Source organism: Papaver somniferum, chromosome 1 (genome assembly GCF_003573695.1).
Source record: "Papaver somniferum cultivar HN1 chromosome 1, ASM357369v1, whole genome shotgun sequence".
NCBI lineage: Eukaryota > Viridiplantae > Streptophyta > Magnoliopsida > Ranunculales > Papaveraceae > Papaver > Papaver somniferum.
In genome coordinates this window covers 21,661,382-21,675,930 of record NC_039358.1, presented here as the reverse complement: position 1 = coordinate 21,675,930, position 14,549 = coordinate 21,661,382, and the positions used below count along the sequence as shown (strand labels likewise).

The window sequence follows — 14,549 nt, the reverse complement described above, 5'->3', positions numbered from 1 at the left end:
ATATTTCTTTGTTGAGCTCGCTTTATAAGCTGGTGCTCTTATATTGAAGTTAGTCCATACAGATTGTCGAACGAAATATTGGGTGTGGTTGTTATACCCCCATTTTTTCAGTTGGTATCAGAGCAGGAAAACACGTTAATAGCTCATAATTCTGTGTGTGTAGCAATCTGATTTATATGGTTTATCTCGCTTTTATGCACATAGAGATTTCCTCCAAATTTTTTGTTTATGCCAAATGTCTTGGGCTTACCTCAAAGGATAACTCCTTAGCTGATTCTTCCGAATCCCGAGGTAGAAAACTTTTGCTATCATATTCTGATAACATTTCCTCTAAAGTAATAGTTGACACTATGTTAGAATCGGAAATGAAGCTCACCAGAACTTTAAAAAAATCTGCTGAGATTATTTATATTCAAGTTTTTAAAATTAGATCGCTTGAGGAAAAATATTCCCAGCTTGTTGATGAACTTGAGAAGTCTCTTGATAGAGAACGGGAACTCTACAGTAATGTTGAGTCTTTTTCTAACAATATCAAAAAATTTGTTCAAAAAACTACTCTACAACGCGAAAAGATTAGTATGCTTGAAGATATTGTTAAAGAATACTTAATCAGAGAAGAACGTTTAATCAAGACTCATTCATCAGAATTGAACAACTTTCGTGTTAAAAAAGAGAAACTAGTTGCATCTTTTTTTCTAGCCCAGGAACAGTGTGAATCCTTGAAAAGGGAAAACTCTGTTTCAGTGAGTAAGTCTTCTTAGATGCCTATCTCTAATACTCATGTGGTATTACCTAGCACGGAGAAAAGAAACATTTGCGTGACTTACGGATTTTCGAAGTAGCTATGAAAAGGGTTTCTTCCAATATTCCTTGTCCACGAACCTGTTCATTCTGCGGGAAAAATAAATCATAATGCTCTACGTTGTTTTGCTAGAAAGAAACAGATTTCAGATCTTCAAAATCTACTTCTTTTTACTCTCGACAGAGTAAATTGTCTGACGACATCTACGATGGATTTCACTCCTGCAAAAAACCAGAACTCTCATAAAAGATGTTTCCAAGGTTACTTATCTATAATTCTCTACAGGAATGTCTATGAGAATAAGTCTGGTAGGTTTAAGTCTAGGAGATGGTATTCTCATAATACTTATACTCTGAAACAGATCTCAAGAGGTCCTAGACTTAATCCTCAGAAAAACCTTTTGTTGGATATTCTAAAAGGTTTATGTCTAATTCTTCTGAAATAAGATATAACCGAAGAAAGGTAAGGAATACAAGGCACAAACACTCAGATGGTATTTACAATTCATCTCTCAATATTCATAGTGGGAGGACTTCTCACTTTGCTACCTAGTTCTAGGTGATTTTATCCTTGTGGCTAACTTGAGAGATGCAAGGATGATATTTGCGGGATGCTCAAGTTCGCTGAATGTTATCATCTGATCTTGTATTTGAAAAAAGTTGTTTTCTTTATTTTTGAATGTTAAGTCATATATTGACTCCTAGTAACTAATGCATCTTGTTGATTTTCATGTGCTCTAATTTGAAGCGTATCCTCTAAATTATTAAGCTATGAAAAGATATGAGATAACTGAAAACAAAGTATATATCCTTATTTTGGATTTCTTCTGATACATTTACTTTCTATAACCGGTCCACGGACGCCCATGTCTTCTTCTACTTCTTTAAGAGTTTTTAGGGTTTCCATAACAAGGATCTCCTTCCCTTGTTCACAAACTTATATATATATATACGTTTTTTTTTCTCCATCCTTATTATAAAAAAAAATGTGGAGAACTCTTCAAGATCTCAGGAAGTAGTAAATTTTGATATGGAAGAAGACATCAAAGGATGCAGCTCGGTTCAAGAATTGTCTTGAAAAATATGATTTTATGGAGAAAGTACAACTCGTGGTTTGCTGAATCTGTCAAGGATTTAATTCATTTTCAGAATGATTCTAAGGTCGAATTTTCAAACCTACAACTGCAAATAAATCATCTCATTGATGGTCAGATCAAAATCCTTGAAAATCAAAAGGTACTGATACGGAACCAGAAGAAGCTTGCATCAAGGCCAGGCAACTTGCTCGCATTGTTGATCGAAAGGTGAATGTTCTAACTCATGAACATGAAGTTTCTACGGTCAAAAGGATCAAGGATATCGATAATACATTTTATGATGGAGTCATGGAAAGGTATGAAGTTATCAAAGAAGCCTGGACTTCTTATATTATCTAGGAAACTTCTTATGAGAATTTATTCTAGTGTTTAAGAAGGATAACTAGGGTTTAGAATAGCAAATATTATGATTACACATAGCTATTGCCAACAATTTTCATCTTGCGATGTTTTAGATTTATTTATTTAATTTCTAAGTTATTTGGAAAATGATTTTGCAGTATTAATCTTTATTGGTTTTATATATTGCAAAAAATATTTTATGGGATATGTGTGTTTGCGTCCGTGGACTATGATTATCTCATATATGTCAAAAGTTAAGTCTATTATGTCTTTATGCAAATATTGATAAAAGATAGAATGAACTTTTGAATATTCCGCAGTATTGATCTTTCCCTGATCCACTTCTATGTGAAAGTACTGTATGGCTCCGTAAGCTTTCTTATGTTGAGCATTTCCAACTAAATTAATCAATAAGGTCTTCTTGTGATTAATTTATTCGAGTTTTCTGGATACAAATTTATGTTTCATATAATTTGCTAATGTCCAAAGAAATCCTTATTTTCTTGTAAAAGTAAGGTCGCTCTTGTTGTTCTTTCGGGAATGATATTTTATGAGGGAGAGTTCTTAATTAAACTTGTGCTTAATTGCCAAATCTTTGTGGGGAGTGCGGTTTTGGAATATTGTAGGAGTTATCTTGTATCTTTATAAACTCCTTGATGAATACACTAAGTTTCGACTACGTGAAATCATCGAAACAAAGTTGATATGTTCTCTTTTAGTCATGAATTATCTCTTTGAGATTTTCATTATGATCCCGCAATTTTCGTACCATTGCAAATTTTTATGACAAAAAGGGGGGGAATTACTTGGTAGTTCACACTACATACATATGGTTTACAGATCATTATGTAAGGGGGAGTGGTTTTCATTGTGAGATGGAAGTATTGACTTAGGGGGAGTGGTACATATCACCGTAGTAATATTGTCAAAGTTGTGATACAATTGGACTTTGATATTGTGTAACAATACTATGACACTGTATAACAATGATTGAGAACAGATGCTTTTCATATGTTTTCTTATTGTTATGGATACGGATCTTCAACAACAATGATGCTGAGTTGAACACGTTCAGAATCACTGGAGTATTTGGAGTGGCGAAGAATTCAAGGAATGGTGAAGAACCAAGGAAATCAAGCATGTTAGATGAAAAGCTACAAAGTTTAATTATTTTGTAATCAATATGTATTGATAGTTTTGTCACTAAAATTGACAAATGGGGAGATTGTTAGAGCATTGCTCGGTTGAACTCGTAAGCATTTCTATCTCAAGCTTGTTTGTCAAGTTTAGTTGATCAAAACTATAAGTCTTGATTTCTAGTCTACTTATAGCTAAGTCTCGGATTAGGATAGAATGTGTAGTTGATCTTTAGACTTCATGGCGTTCATCGATTTAAGACGAAGATCTACTGAGGAGAGCTTGGAGGAACTTCATCAACAAAAGGTATATGGAGAATAAAACTGTTAGAGCACTGCTCGGTCGAACTAGCAACCGTTGCTATCTCAAACTTGTCAAGTTTAGTTGTCAAAACTATAAGTCTTGATTTCTAGTGTATTTATAGCTATGTCTCGGATTAGGATAGAATGTGTTGTTGATCTTTAGACTTCACGACATTCATCGATTGAAGACGGAGAACTACTAAGGGGAGCTTGTGGAACTTCATCAACAAAGGTATGTGGAGACTTGAACTCATCTATCACTCAGAAGTCTATTTCTATTCTATCTCCTATTGAGACAAAAGTGTATAGTTATATAGACTTTACTTTATACACATTTGATATTTCGAGCTGTGTTTAACTCGCTTACATATTTCTCGAAATCTGTGTTGGTAAGCTTTCACTTTTAACTAAGTTCATCTTTTATTCTTGATGAAAGTAAAAAGATAATCATGTGAAAATCGCCTTGTAACATCTTACATGATTTGTATGAGACAATCATTTGATGTAGACTCAGAATGTTTCGTACTGATCTATTGATCACTTGAAAATTGCTTTGAAGCTAATAGTTTGTGTGACAGCTATTCTCGTCTTCTAAGAATGTTTCAATGATTAAAACGGAGTTTAGAACAATTAACCATTGATTGGATATAAAAAAGTATGCGTACTTGTATGCTAACTGTTGCAAGTTACTCCAAGTCCGGGAACCATAGTATGCATACCCGTATGGTACTAGTTTAACAGTTGAAGTCCGGGAACTTAGTATGCATACCCGTATGCTTACTGGCTTAACAGTTCAAGTCCGGGAATTCAGTATGCATACCCATTTGCATACCAATTCAATTGAGTTTGGTCGTGCACGATAATATGCGTACCCGTTCGAATACTGGCAGACAGACCACGTCCGAAACTCTAAGTATGCGTACCCGTTTGCATACTTGAGTGGGTTAAGTTCTAAAATCGGTTTGTTCATGAACACATACATTTATATAATAAGGAATGCAATCTTTTGCAAACCGTGACTATAATGTTCATGAATTGATTCAAGTGAATCAAAATCAATTTTGCTTCAATTGTGTCTTGTATACTTTTATAAGAATACAAAAAATTGAACAACTCTATAACTAGTTTCACTTGAGTCATTTGAACTAGTTGTGATAAAAATGAAAAAGGTTGATATGAAAGTGTTCATATGGCTAACTTCGGTTAACTATTGTTGAGCCAACCAAGTGTACACGTTTAGGTACGTTACCCATATCTAAATGAAGGCACATTTCGTTTGTGTATAACAAGCTGAGTTCAATCTAACGGTTGAAGGATATTAGCTTGAATCTAATCAAGTTTTCATCTAACGGTGAATATTGAATGCTTTGTGACCAAGGTAGCATTGATTGCAAACCTTGATTTGAAGACTATATGCGGGAGAACTCTAGCAACTGGGAAGCCTAATCCCCACACCTCATGTGTGATACTAGTTGCGACTAGATTCTATTCTCCTTTAACCTAGGTTTTTCTAAAACCATTATAGGTTAACGACTTAAAGACTTCATTGGGATTCTGAAGCCAGATTCAACTATTTTCTCTGTAGTTGTGTGTTCTGATCTTACTTTGTTCTGTCGTATTGAGTACTATCTTCTCTAAGATTTTCTCGAGATTTAATCTCCGATAAGTAAGATAAAAAGTAGTCACAAACATATTCATCTCATCGTTTGTGATTCCACAATATCTTGTTCCGCTACCATAAGGTTAAGATCATTATGAGGTGATTGATACTACTAGGTTGTTCTTCGGGAATATAAGTCTGGTGTATCAATTGGTTCCTGTTCATCTTGATTTATCAAAAGACGGAACAAAAACTCGTAGGTAATTCTGTGGGAGACAGATTTATCTATTCAATAGACTTTTCTGTGTGAGACAGATTTGTTTATCAAGTCTTCGACTTTGGGTCGTAGCAACTCTTAGTTGTGGGTGAGATCAGCTAAGGGAATCAAGTGCGTAGAGTCCTGCTGGGATTCAGAGGCGTAAGGAACGTGATTGTACCTTAATCAGTGTGAGACTTGGTTAGGGATCAACTACATTCCAGTCCTAAGTTAACTTGTAGTAGGCTAGAGTCTGTAGCGGCTTAATACAATGTGGTGTTCAAATATGGACTAGGTCCCGGGTTTTTTTTTGCATTTGCGGTTTCCTCGTTAACAAAATTTCCGGTGTCTGTGTTATTTCTTTTCCGCATTATATTTTCTATATAATTGAAATATCACAGGTTTTGCGTAGTTCAGTCAATTGGTGAATCCAACCTTTGGTTGTTGATTGAAATTGATTGACGCTTGGAAATTGGTCTTTGGTACCATCCAAGTTATTTCTCATATTAATCCGACTCACAGATTCTATCTGTTCGATTGCAGATTGATTTGAGAAATTCAGATATAACTCTTGGATGTATTTTCCTTGTTTGAGTTTGACTGTCTAGTTGGTTCTCTTGGAAATATATTGGAGTTAGTCCATACAGATTGAATATTGGGTGTGGTTTTTAGACCCCCGCTTTTTCAAAGCTTATCTATCACTTAAAAGTTTATTCTATCTCCTAATGAGACTATGTCATATAGCTATATAGACTTTTATATTATACACATTTGATATTTCGATCTGAGTTGAACTCGGTTATCTATTTCTTGAAATATGTGTTGGAAGATTTTTACGTTAACTACGGTCATCATATTCTTGACGAGTTTAGTTGGAAACGGTTTATTTGTTGGAAACTAAATAGTAAGTCAAAAGACAATCATGTGAAAATTGCCTTGAAACATCTTACATGATTTGTGTGAGACAATCATTTGATGTCGACTCAGAAAGTTTCGTATTGATCATTCGATCACTTGAAAATTACTTATAAGCTAATAGTTTTTGTGAGACAGCTATTGTCGTCTTCTAAGGATGTTTCAATGATTGAAATGGGAGTTTAGAACAATTAACCTTTATTTAGATACAACACAATATGCATACCAGTATGCAAACTGTTGTGGTATGATTCGGGTTCGGAAACCTTGTTTGGATACCAGTATGCGAACGGTTGTACCTGAGTTGAGGTCCGGGACATCAGTATGTATACCGGTTTGCAAACTGCTGGACAAGACAAAAGTCCGGAAGATATAATTTGCGTACCCGTTTGCAAACTTAGTGGTTAAAGTTCTAAAATCGGTTAAGTATGTTTTTATACTCATAAACAAATACATTTATGAATTAAGGAATGCAATCTTTACAAACCGTGGCTTAATGTTCATGAATTGATTCTGAATCAATCCGATTTTGATTCAATTGGCTCATATATATATATATATTTCTGTGAAATAGTGAAGAATTGAACAACTCTATTTGAAACACAATTAAATTCGTTTGATTGTATTTCATGGTTGATTGATCATCATAGTTTATCTAGAAGTGTTAGATGAATGTGGTTAAGACAAAAGTGTTCATATGGCTAACTTCGGTTAACTATTATTGAGCCAACTCAATTTAAACTTTTAGGTACGGTTACCCATATCTAAATGACAATATATTTCGTTTGTGTGTAACAAGCTAAGACCATCTAACGGTAAAGAGATATTGCTTTGGTTTTAAGCAGACTTAGCTTGAATCTTAAATCAGGTTTTCATCTAACGGTGAATATTGAATGCTTTGTTACTAAGATATCTTAGCTTTTATTGAAAGAAAACCCTGATTTGAAAAACTATATAAGGGAGAACTCTAGCAACTGGAAAACCTAATCCCGACACTTTCCTTTGTCCTAGTTGCGACTAGAGTCGATTCTTCTTTGACCTAGGTTTTTCCAAAACCATTATAGGTTAACGACTTGAAGACTTCATTTGGGATTCGTGAAGCCAGACCCAACTATTTTATCTGTAGTTGCGTGATCTGATCTTACTTGTTCTATCATATTGAGTACTATCTTCTCTAAGATTTACTCGAGATTTATCTCCGATAGGTAAGATATAAAAAGTAATCACAAAGCTCTTCGTCTCATTCTTTGTGATTCCACAATAACTTCTTCTACTACCATGTAATTAAGTTATTATGAGGTGACTGATATTTCTTGGCTGTTTTCGGGAAAATAAGACCGGATTATCAATTGGTTCCTGTTCACCTTGATTTATCAAAAGACTGAAAAAAACTTCATAGGTACTTCTGTAGGAGACAAATTTATCTATCAGAATAGACTTATCCGTGGGAGACAGATTTGCATATAAGTCTTCGACTTTGGGTCGTAGCAACTCTTAGTTGTGGGTGAGATCATCTAAGGGAATCAAGTGCGCAGAATCCGGCATGGTTTAAGTGGCGTAAGGAACGCGACTATACCTTAGTTGGTGTGAGACTTGGTTAGGGCTCAACTACATTCCAGTCCAAAATTAACTTGTAGTAGGCTAGTGTCTGTAGAGGCTTAATACACTGTGGTGTTCAAATCTGGACTAGGTCCCGAGGTTTTTCTGCATTTGCGGTTTCCTGGTTAACAAAATTTCTGGTGTCTGTGTTATTTCTTTTCCGCATTATATTTGTTTATATAATCTAAATATCACAGGTTGTGCGTAGATCAATCAATTGGTAAATCCGACCTTGTTTGTTGGAGTGTAATTGATTGACACTTGGGCATTGGTCTTTGGTACCGTCCAAGTTATTTCTCATATCAATCGGGATCACAGATTTCGGTCTGTTCGATTGCAGATTGTATTGAGAAATTGAGATATAACTCATTGATATATTTCTTGGTTGAGCTCGTTTTATAAGCTGGTGCTGTCGGAATTGTATTGGAGTTAGTCCATACAGAGTGTCGAACATAATATTGGGTTATACCGCTTTTTTAAAACCAACATCCCACCATCTTGATAATTTATCAATAAGTAAAAAATGGTACATAATTAAGTAATTGAAGAGTAAAAGTGAAAAAATTAAGTACTTTAAGAATAAAAACCCTAATTTGGAAAGGGAACCGATGTAGACGCAAACTGATTAGTCTTTCTCTATTCATATATAAACCTAAGGAAATCATTTTGTTCCGTAAAATAAGGATTGAAAATAAAATAATCCTTAATTTTACTTCTACTGAGCATTGCTTGGTTGAACCCACCAAGCGTTGGTATGTCAAGTTCGGTTGTCATATTTTAGCTTCAAAACTCGAAGCTTCTTGATTAGATTATTAGAGTCAACTTTGTTAGGTTAGCCTTCCTCTCAATAGAAATATGGGAACTTGCTCGTGTTACTATGAAGAACCTGAAGACGTATCAGCATTAACGAAGACATCATCCTTCTGTTCGAGGTTAGTAATTCAAATTTGACTTGTTCTATTTCTATCTATAGTTCTTTCAAGTCTTTTAGAGTAAAATTATAACATAAAAAGTATATTCATATATCTCTAGTACAAGTGACTTGATCATTTCATTATGTTCAACGTGTTAAGGAAGCATATACTTACACAACTTTGGTATATTGGATTACAAAGTATAACGTTTATCTTTTGAACTTCGTAGAATCGACATAACATGATTTTGTAATTCATTATCAGTTAATGTGTTGAACTTACGGGTTTGATTCCATGCTTAGAAAACTATGTTTAACTACATGAGTTTAAGGGAATGGACTTGCGAAACTTGTTTCATAGTCGAAATGATATTCTAGGACCGATCCCTTAAATAAGGATCTCTACAACGGGCCCACGAAAAGATAATCCTCGGCGTAGAAGAAACCTTATGATTTTAAGTGATGAATGCAGATGCAAACGGTACCGGTTTTTTCTCCATTAGATTGTCTTGCAAGCACTCTCTCAAGGTGTTGACTTTGGTTCAACAAATCCTGACCGCTTTTGTAAGCTATTGTGAGAACTGTTTATACCCCCAATATGATCTTTTACCCTGTTACAATTATTCCAACTACAGTCTAACCTCGATAAATGAATGCTCTTTGGACCAAGAAAAAATATTCGTTTAGCGTGGTTATTCATTTATCGATAAACGAATATTTATTCATTTAGACGATATTTTCTTAATTAAGAAGTTAAATCGTATAAGAGAAGATGTACAAATGTACCTAGAAGGTAGTTGAAGGCCTAAAAAATGTTGAGTTATTTTTCAACCTCCCTAACACACTTTTTTTCTTTTTAATAGTTATAGGGACTGAGTTGAGCTCTGCAAATCGGCGACTGACTCAGTTCCAAAAAAATTCTCGATCTTCATCTTTCTTCATTAATTTCTCGTTAGTTTCAGGTGGATCAGGTGAATCAGGTTTTTTCTTCAAATTTATCTGGTGAATTTGGTTCTTTCTTCAAAGTAATTATCTGGTAATAATGGGTCTTTACTAGTAGTAATGGAAAGTGAAATGGCTCATGAGGTTTCTGCAAGTGGTTCTAGGGTTGTAAATATCTCAGAACCATCTGAAAAATGTCCTTCGATTACTTTAATTGATGATAAGGATGACAACAAGTATGATTCATGGAAAATTTCATTGATAGGTAGATTGGATTTTCTTCGAATTAAATTTGTTGATGCAATGGGTATTTTGAGAAATCAGTGGAAGTTAACAGGTGATTGCCATTTAATTCTGTTGGGTAAAGGTTTTTTCATAATCAAGCTATCTAATGAAGTAGATCAAAATTACATCAGAAATTATAGGTGGGATGTTCAAGATCAGGTATTAAGAACTCGAAATTGGATTCCTAACTTTAGGCCTGAAAATCAAAGAACTTCTCATGCATTGGTTTGGGTTTCTTTACCAGGTTTGAGTTTAGAATACTGGGATGAAAAAAAATTATTCACAATTTGTGATGCAATTGGAAATCCTGTTAAAATGGATGATGATACTATCAAGTATTCAAGTGGATATGCTGCAAATGTTTTAGTTGAATTAGACCTTTCAAAACCAATTCCAAACAAGCTATGGATTATTACTAAATATGGTAGTTTCTCACAAGCTATTGTTCTTAATAAACTCCCAAAATTTTGCTCTCAATGCAAGCTTGTTGGTCATTTATTATCTGAATGTAGATTTAAGAAGAATTCTTCTATGGAACACCCCACTGATTCTTCAGCTGAGAGTTTTGAGAAACCAATTGATAAGTCTCAGGTGACTAAAATTCAAGAACCTTTTGATATTTTTCCTCCTCCAACAGTGCCTAATATTGGCAATCCTCAATCAGATAATGATGTTCTTATTACAAATGGAAAGTTCAGCTCTTTACAAGATGATGAAATGGTTGTTGGGGAAACTAGATATTGTCTACTAAAAATGCCTGAATTTTTTTTGCATATGTACTGTTTTATTGGCATATATGCTTGTTGTTACACAAATTTGTTTTTTGCATATGTACTGTTGAGAAATTATGTTCATTATGTACACATTTTAGTGGAAAATATCACTAATTTCTATATATCCACGTCCGAGCTTTTTGAGAATTTGTTCGTGTCCACATCCGCGCCAGTGCAACCCAATTTGGGATTCTCAACAAGGAGAGCTAGGCTTGTTATCAAATATTAGCAGATGACTGTAATCGGATCACTAGAATGGTTGCCACAATTTATCACCTTCGCATAACTTGTCGTGATAAGTTTTTTTTTGAAATACATATACTCCTTCTGTCCCACACCATAGGTGAGCTATTTCAAGTTTGCACAATTCTTAAGTAAATGAAAAGAGAAGAGTATTTTTAACTATTTTTTACAATTAGATATATATACACTCTTATGAATAATAATTAGTAAAATTTAGAATTATCTCTCAAACTATACCACAAATATTCGTAAACTTTGTTCCATCAGAAAACATTTTAAAACACCTACCGAACAAATATAAAAATCGAAACTACACATATTTATTATACCAGCAATAATCAATTAAAAAAATAATTTTTAGAAAAATATTCACCCGTTTAATAATAATCAATCAAAAAGGAGTGGGACTTGTATTGGTGGAACAAAATTTAAAAACGAATAGTTCATCTATGGTTGTCAGAGGGAGTATACCTGATGCCCCGAAGGCTATACATTTCAAGTATTTTCCGGTGATCAGTCAATTGGTAGTTAGCTACTGCTACACCACTGCTTTAACTTGCTAATATCAAATTCTAATTCTAGTGATTCATGTTTAACTACCAAAAAAAAAAAACCTACCAAAATAAGCTTCAGTTTAAATAAATAAAAAACTACCAAAATAAGCGAATCAGCTCAACTTAATTTCTAACCTTAAGATTAAACGCTGATAGTTGTTTGTTACTCCTATTTCCTTGGAAGACCAAGACCAAAACCACTTGAAAAGAACTAGTCCTAATCAACGTACTTTCCCGTGTACGTTTAGGACCACATTTCTTCATCGAAATAGCTGAATATTTCAAGACGTACTATATTTACTCGCACAAGTGTTTTGCAACAAACATCAATATTTCTAGCTAGCTTGTTTAATTTGATCATGGGTTCCATAATGAAATTCAAATATACTACTTCTTTCGTTGTTTTGATGATTTTGGGAGTTGGGGTGTTCGAAACCACAGCATTTAGAACTCTTCGTGATTTATACATGATGGAGAAACACGAGCAGTGGATGGCTAGTCATGGACGCGTAAATCCAAATGCAGATGAAAAGGAGAAACGTTTTAAGATTTTTAAGAACAATGTTAAACGGATTAATTTGTTTAACAAGTACGCAGCAATAAATGCAAAACCTTACAATTTAAGCGTGAATGGGTTTGCAGATCTAACAAACCAAGAGTTTCGAGCTTCTCGTAATGGTTATAAGAGGTTGTCATATTCATCAAGAAATACATCCTTACCATCATCATCATTCAAATATGAGAGCTTGACTGTTATTCCTCCTAGTATGGATTGGAGGACAAAAGGTGCTGTAACCCGTGTCAAGGACCAAGGAGAATGTGGTAAGTGAATCAAGTGATTAAGTACTTATGCATATAACTATAATATTGATGGATTAATGTTATCAAAATGCAGGTTGTTGTTGGGCATTCTCAGCAGTGGCAGCCATGGAAGGGATATATAAACTCAAAACGGGAAGCTTGATTTCTCTATCAGAACAACAGCTTGTTGATTGCGACAGGAGTGAAAATGAAGGCTGCAATGGTGGTCTGATGGATGGCGCGTTCAAGTTCATAGTGAAAAACAAAGGCCTAACAACTGAAGCTAATTACCCGTACAAGGGAGTTGATGGTACATGCAACCTCAAGAAATCAACTACCATTGCAGCTAAAATCACCAGTTATAGAGCTGTTCCAGCAAATAATGAGCAAGCTCTACTTCATGCTGTGGCAAACCAACCTGTATCCGTTACCGTTAATGCAGGCGGATTCGACTTTCAATTTTACTCGAGTGGAGTTTTTACTGGCAAGTGCGGAACCCACTTAGATCATGGTGTTACGGCCGTAGGATACGGGGGAAGTACACACGGTGGAACAAAGATCAAGTATTGGCTGGTGAAGAATTCTTGGGGTACTAGTTGGGGTGAGAATGGATATGTAAGGATACAAAGAGATGTTAATGCTAAACAAGGTCTCTGTGGCATCGCAATGGACGCTTATTATCCAATTGCATGAAAATTCCAAGAAACTAATGTAAACTACATCAACTGTGATGCAATCATTAATTTCATTTTATGAATTTAAAACAATTAGATTTTGTGCACGCACTATGCTGGACCCGAAAACCATCTACCATAGTACCATCGTTTTTTTTACTTTTCATATTTTGATTTGGTGTGATGTGGCTTCGCCTCGCGCGATCGTGCATTTTTATTTGGTGTGGCGAGGCTTTATCCCGCCCCGTCTCAATGCATGATTAGTTCGGCTTCGCCTCGCCTCGCCTCGTCTCAATGTATGTTTGGATCGGCTTCGCCTCGTCCAGTCCCGACTCCCGATGCACGTTTAGGATTTTTAATTTGGTGTGACTCAGCTTCGCCTCGTCCCATCCCAATACATGCGTAGGATTTTTGATTTGGTGTGGCTCGCTTGGCCTTGTCCCGTACTGTCCCGATGCATTCTTAGGATTATTGATTTGGTGTGTATCCTGCTACTCACTGGGCATATTTAACTTCTCATAGCATTTGCAATTTTCCACGAAACAAAACTATAATGAAAATTGGTGTATTACCCGTGCTATGCACTAGGTTCGATAAGAAGTTAACACAGATGTCTTAATGTTAGAGCTCTGCTCGGTCGAACTCGCAAGCGTTGCTATCTCAAACTTGTTTGTCAAGTTTAGTTGATCAGAACTATATATTTGATTTTTAGTCTACTTAGCTATGTTTCAGATTAGGATTGAATTAATGTGTAATTGAGCTTTAGACTTCACGGCGTTCACCAATTGAAGAAGAAAATCTATTGAGGAGCTTGGAGGAACTTCATCAACAAAAGGTATGTGGAGACTAAAACTTATCTATCACTCAGAAGTCTATTCTATCTTCTAATTAGACTAAGTCGTATAGCTATATAGACTTTTACATCATACACATTTGCTATCTCGAGCCGAGTTTATCTCGCTTATCTATTTATCGAAATATATGTTGGAAGCTTTTTACTTTAGCTATGTTCATCGCATTCATGACGAGTTTAGTTGGAAACAAATCTATTTGTTGGAAACTAAATATTAAGTCAAAAGATGATCATGTGAAAATTTCCTTGAACATCTTATATGATTTATGTGAGACAGTCATTTGATGTTAGCTCGGAAAGTTTCGTATTGATCATTCGATCACTAAAAAAGTACTTGAAGCTAATGGTATGTGTGAGGTTACCATTGTCGTCTTCCAAGCATGTTTCAATAATTGAAATGGGAGTTTAGAACAATTACCCATGTCTGGATACAACACGGTATGCATACCTAGTATACGAACT

The 14,549-nt window shown here is 34.9% G+C and overlaps 2 protein-coding genes across 2 annotated transcripts; both read left to right on the top strand.

Moving 5' to 3' along the window:
• The first annotated feature begins 10,024 nt into the window (after nucleotides 1-10,024).
• Nucleotides 10,025-11,191, top strand: LOC113358560. Its single transcript, XM_026602186.1, has one exon. It carries the CDS (start codon nucleotides 10,025-10,027, stop codon nucleotides 11,189-11,191), a length of 1,167 nt encoding a protein of 388 aa, XP_026457971.1.
• Nucleotides 11,192-12,103: 912 nt separating this feature from the next.
• LOC113326559 (senescence-specific cysteine protease SAG12-like) lies at nucleotides 12,104-13,338 on the top strand. The gene is made up of 2 exons (XM_026574262.1): nucleotides 12,104-12,581; nucleotides 12,655-13,338. Exons 1-2 carry the CDS (start codon nucleotides 12,119-12,121, stop codon nucleotides 13,251-13,253), a joined length of 1,062 nt encoding a protein of 353 aa, XP_026430047.1. The 5' UTR covers nucleotides 12,104-12,118; the 3' UTR covers nucleotides 13,254-13,338.
• Nucleotides 13,339-14,549: the final 1,211 nt, after the last annotated feature.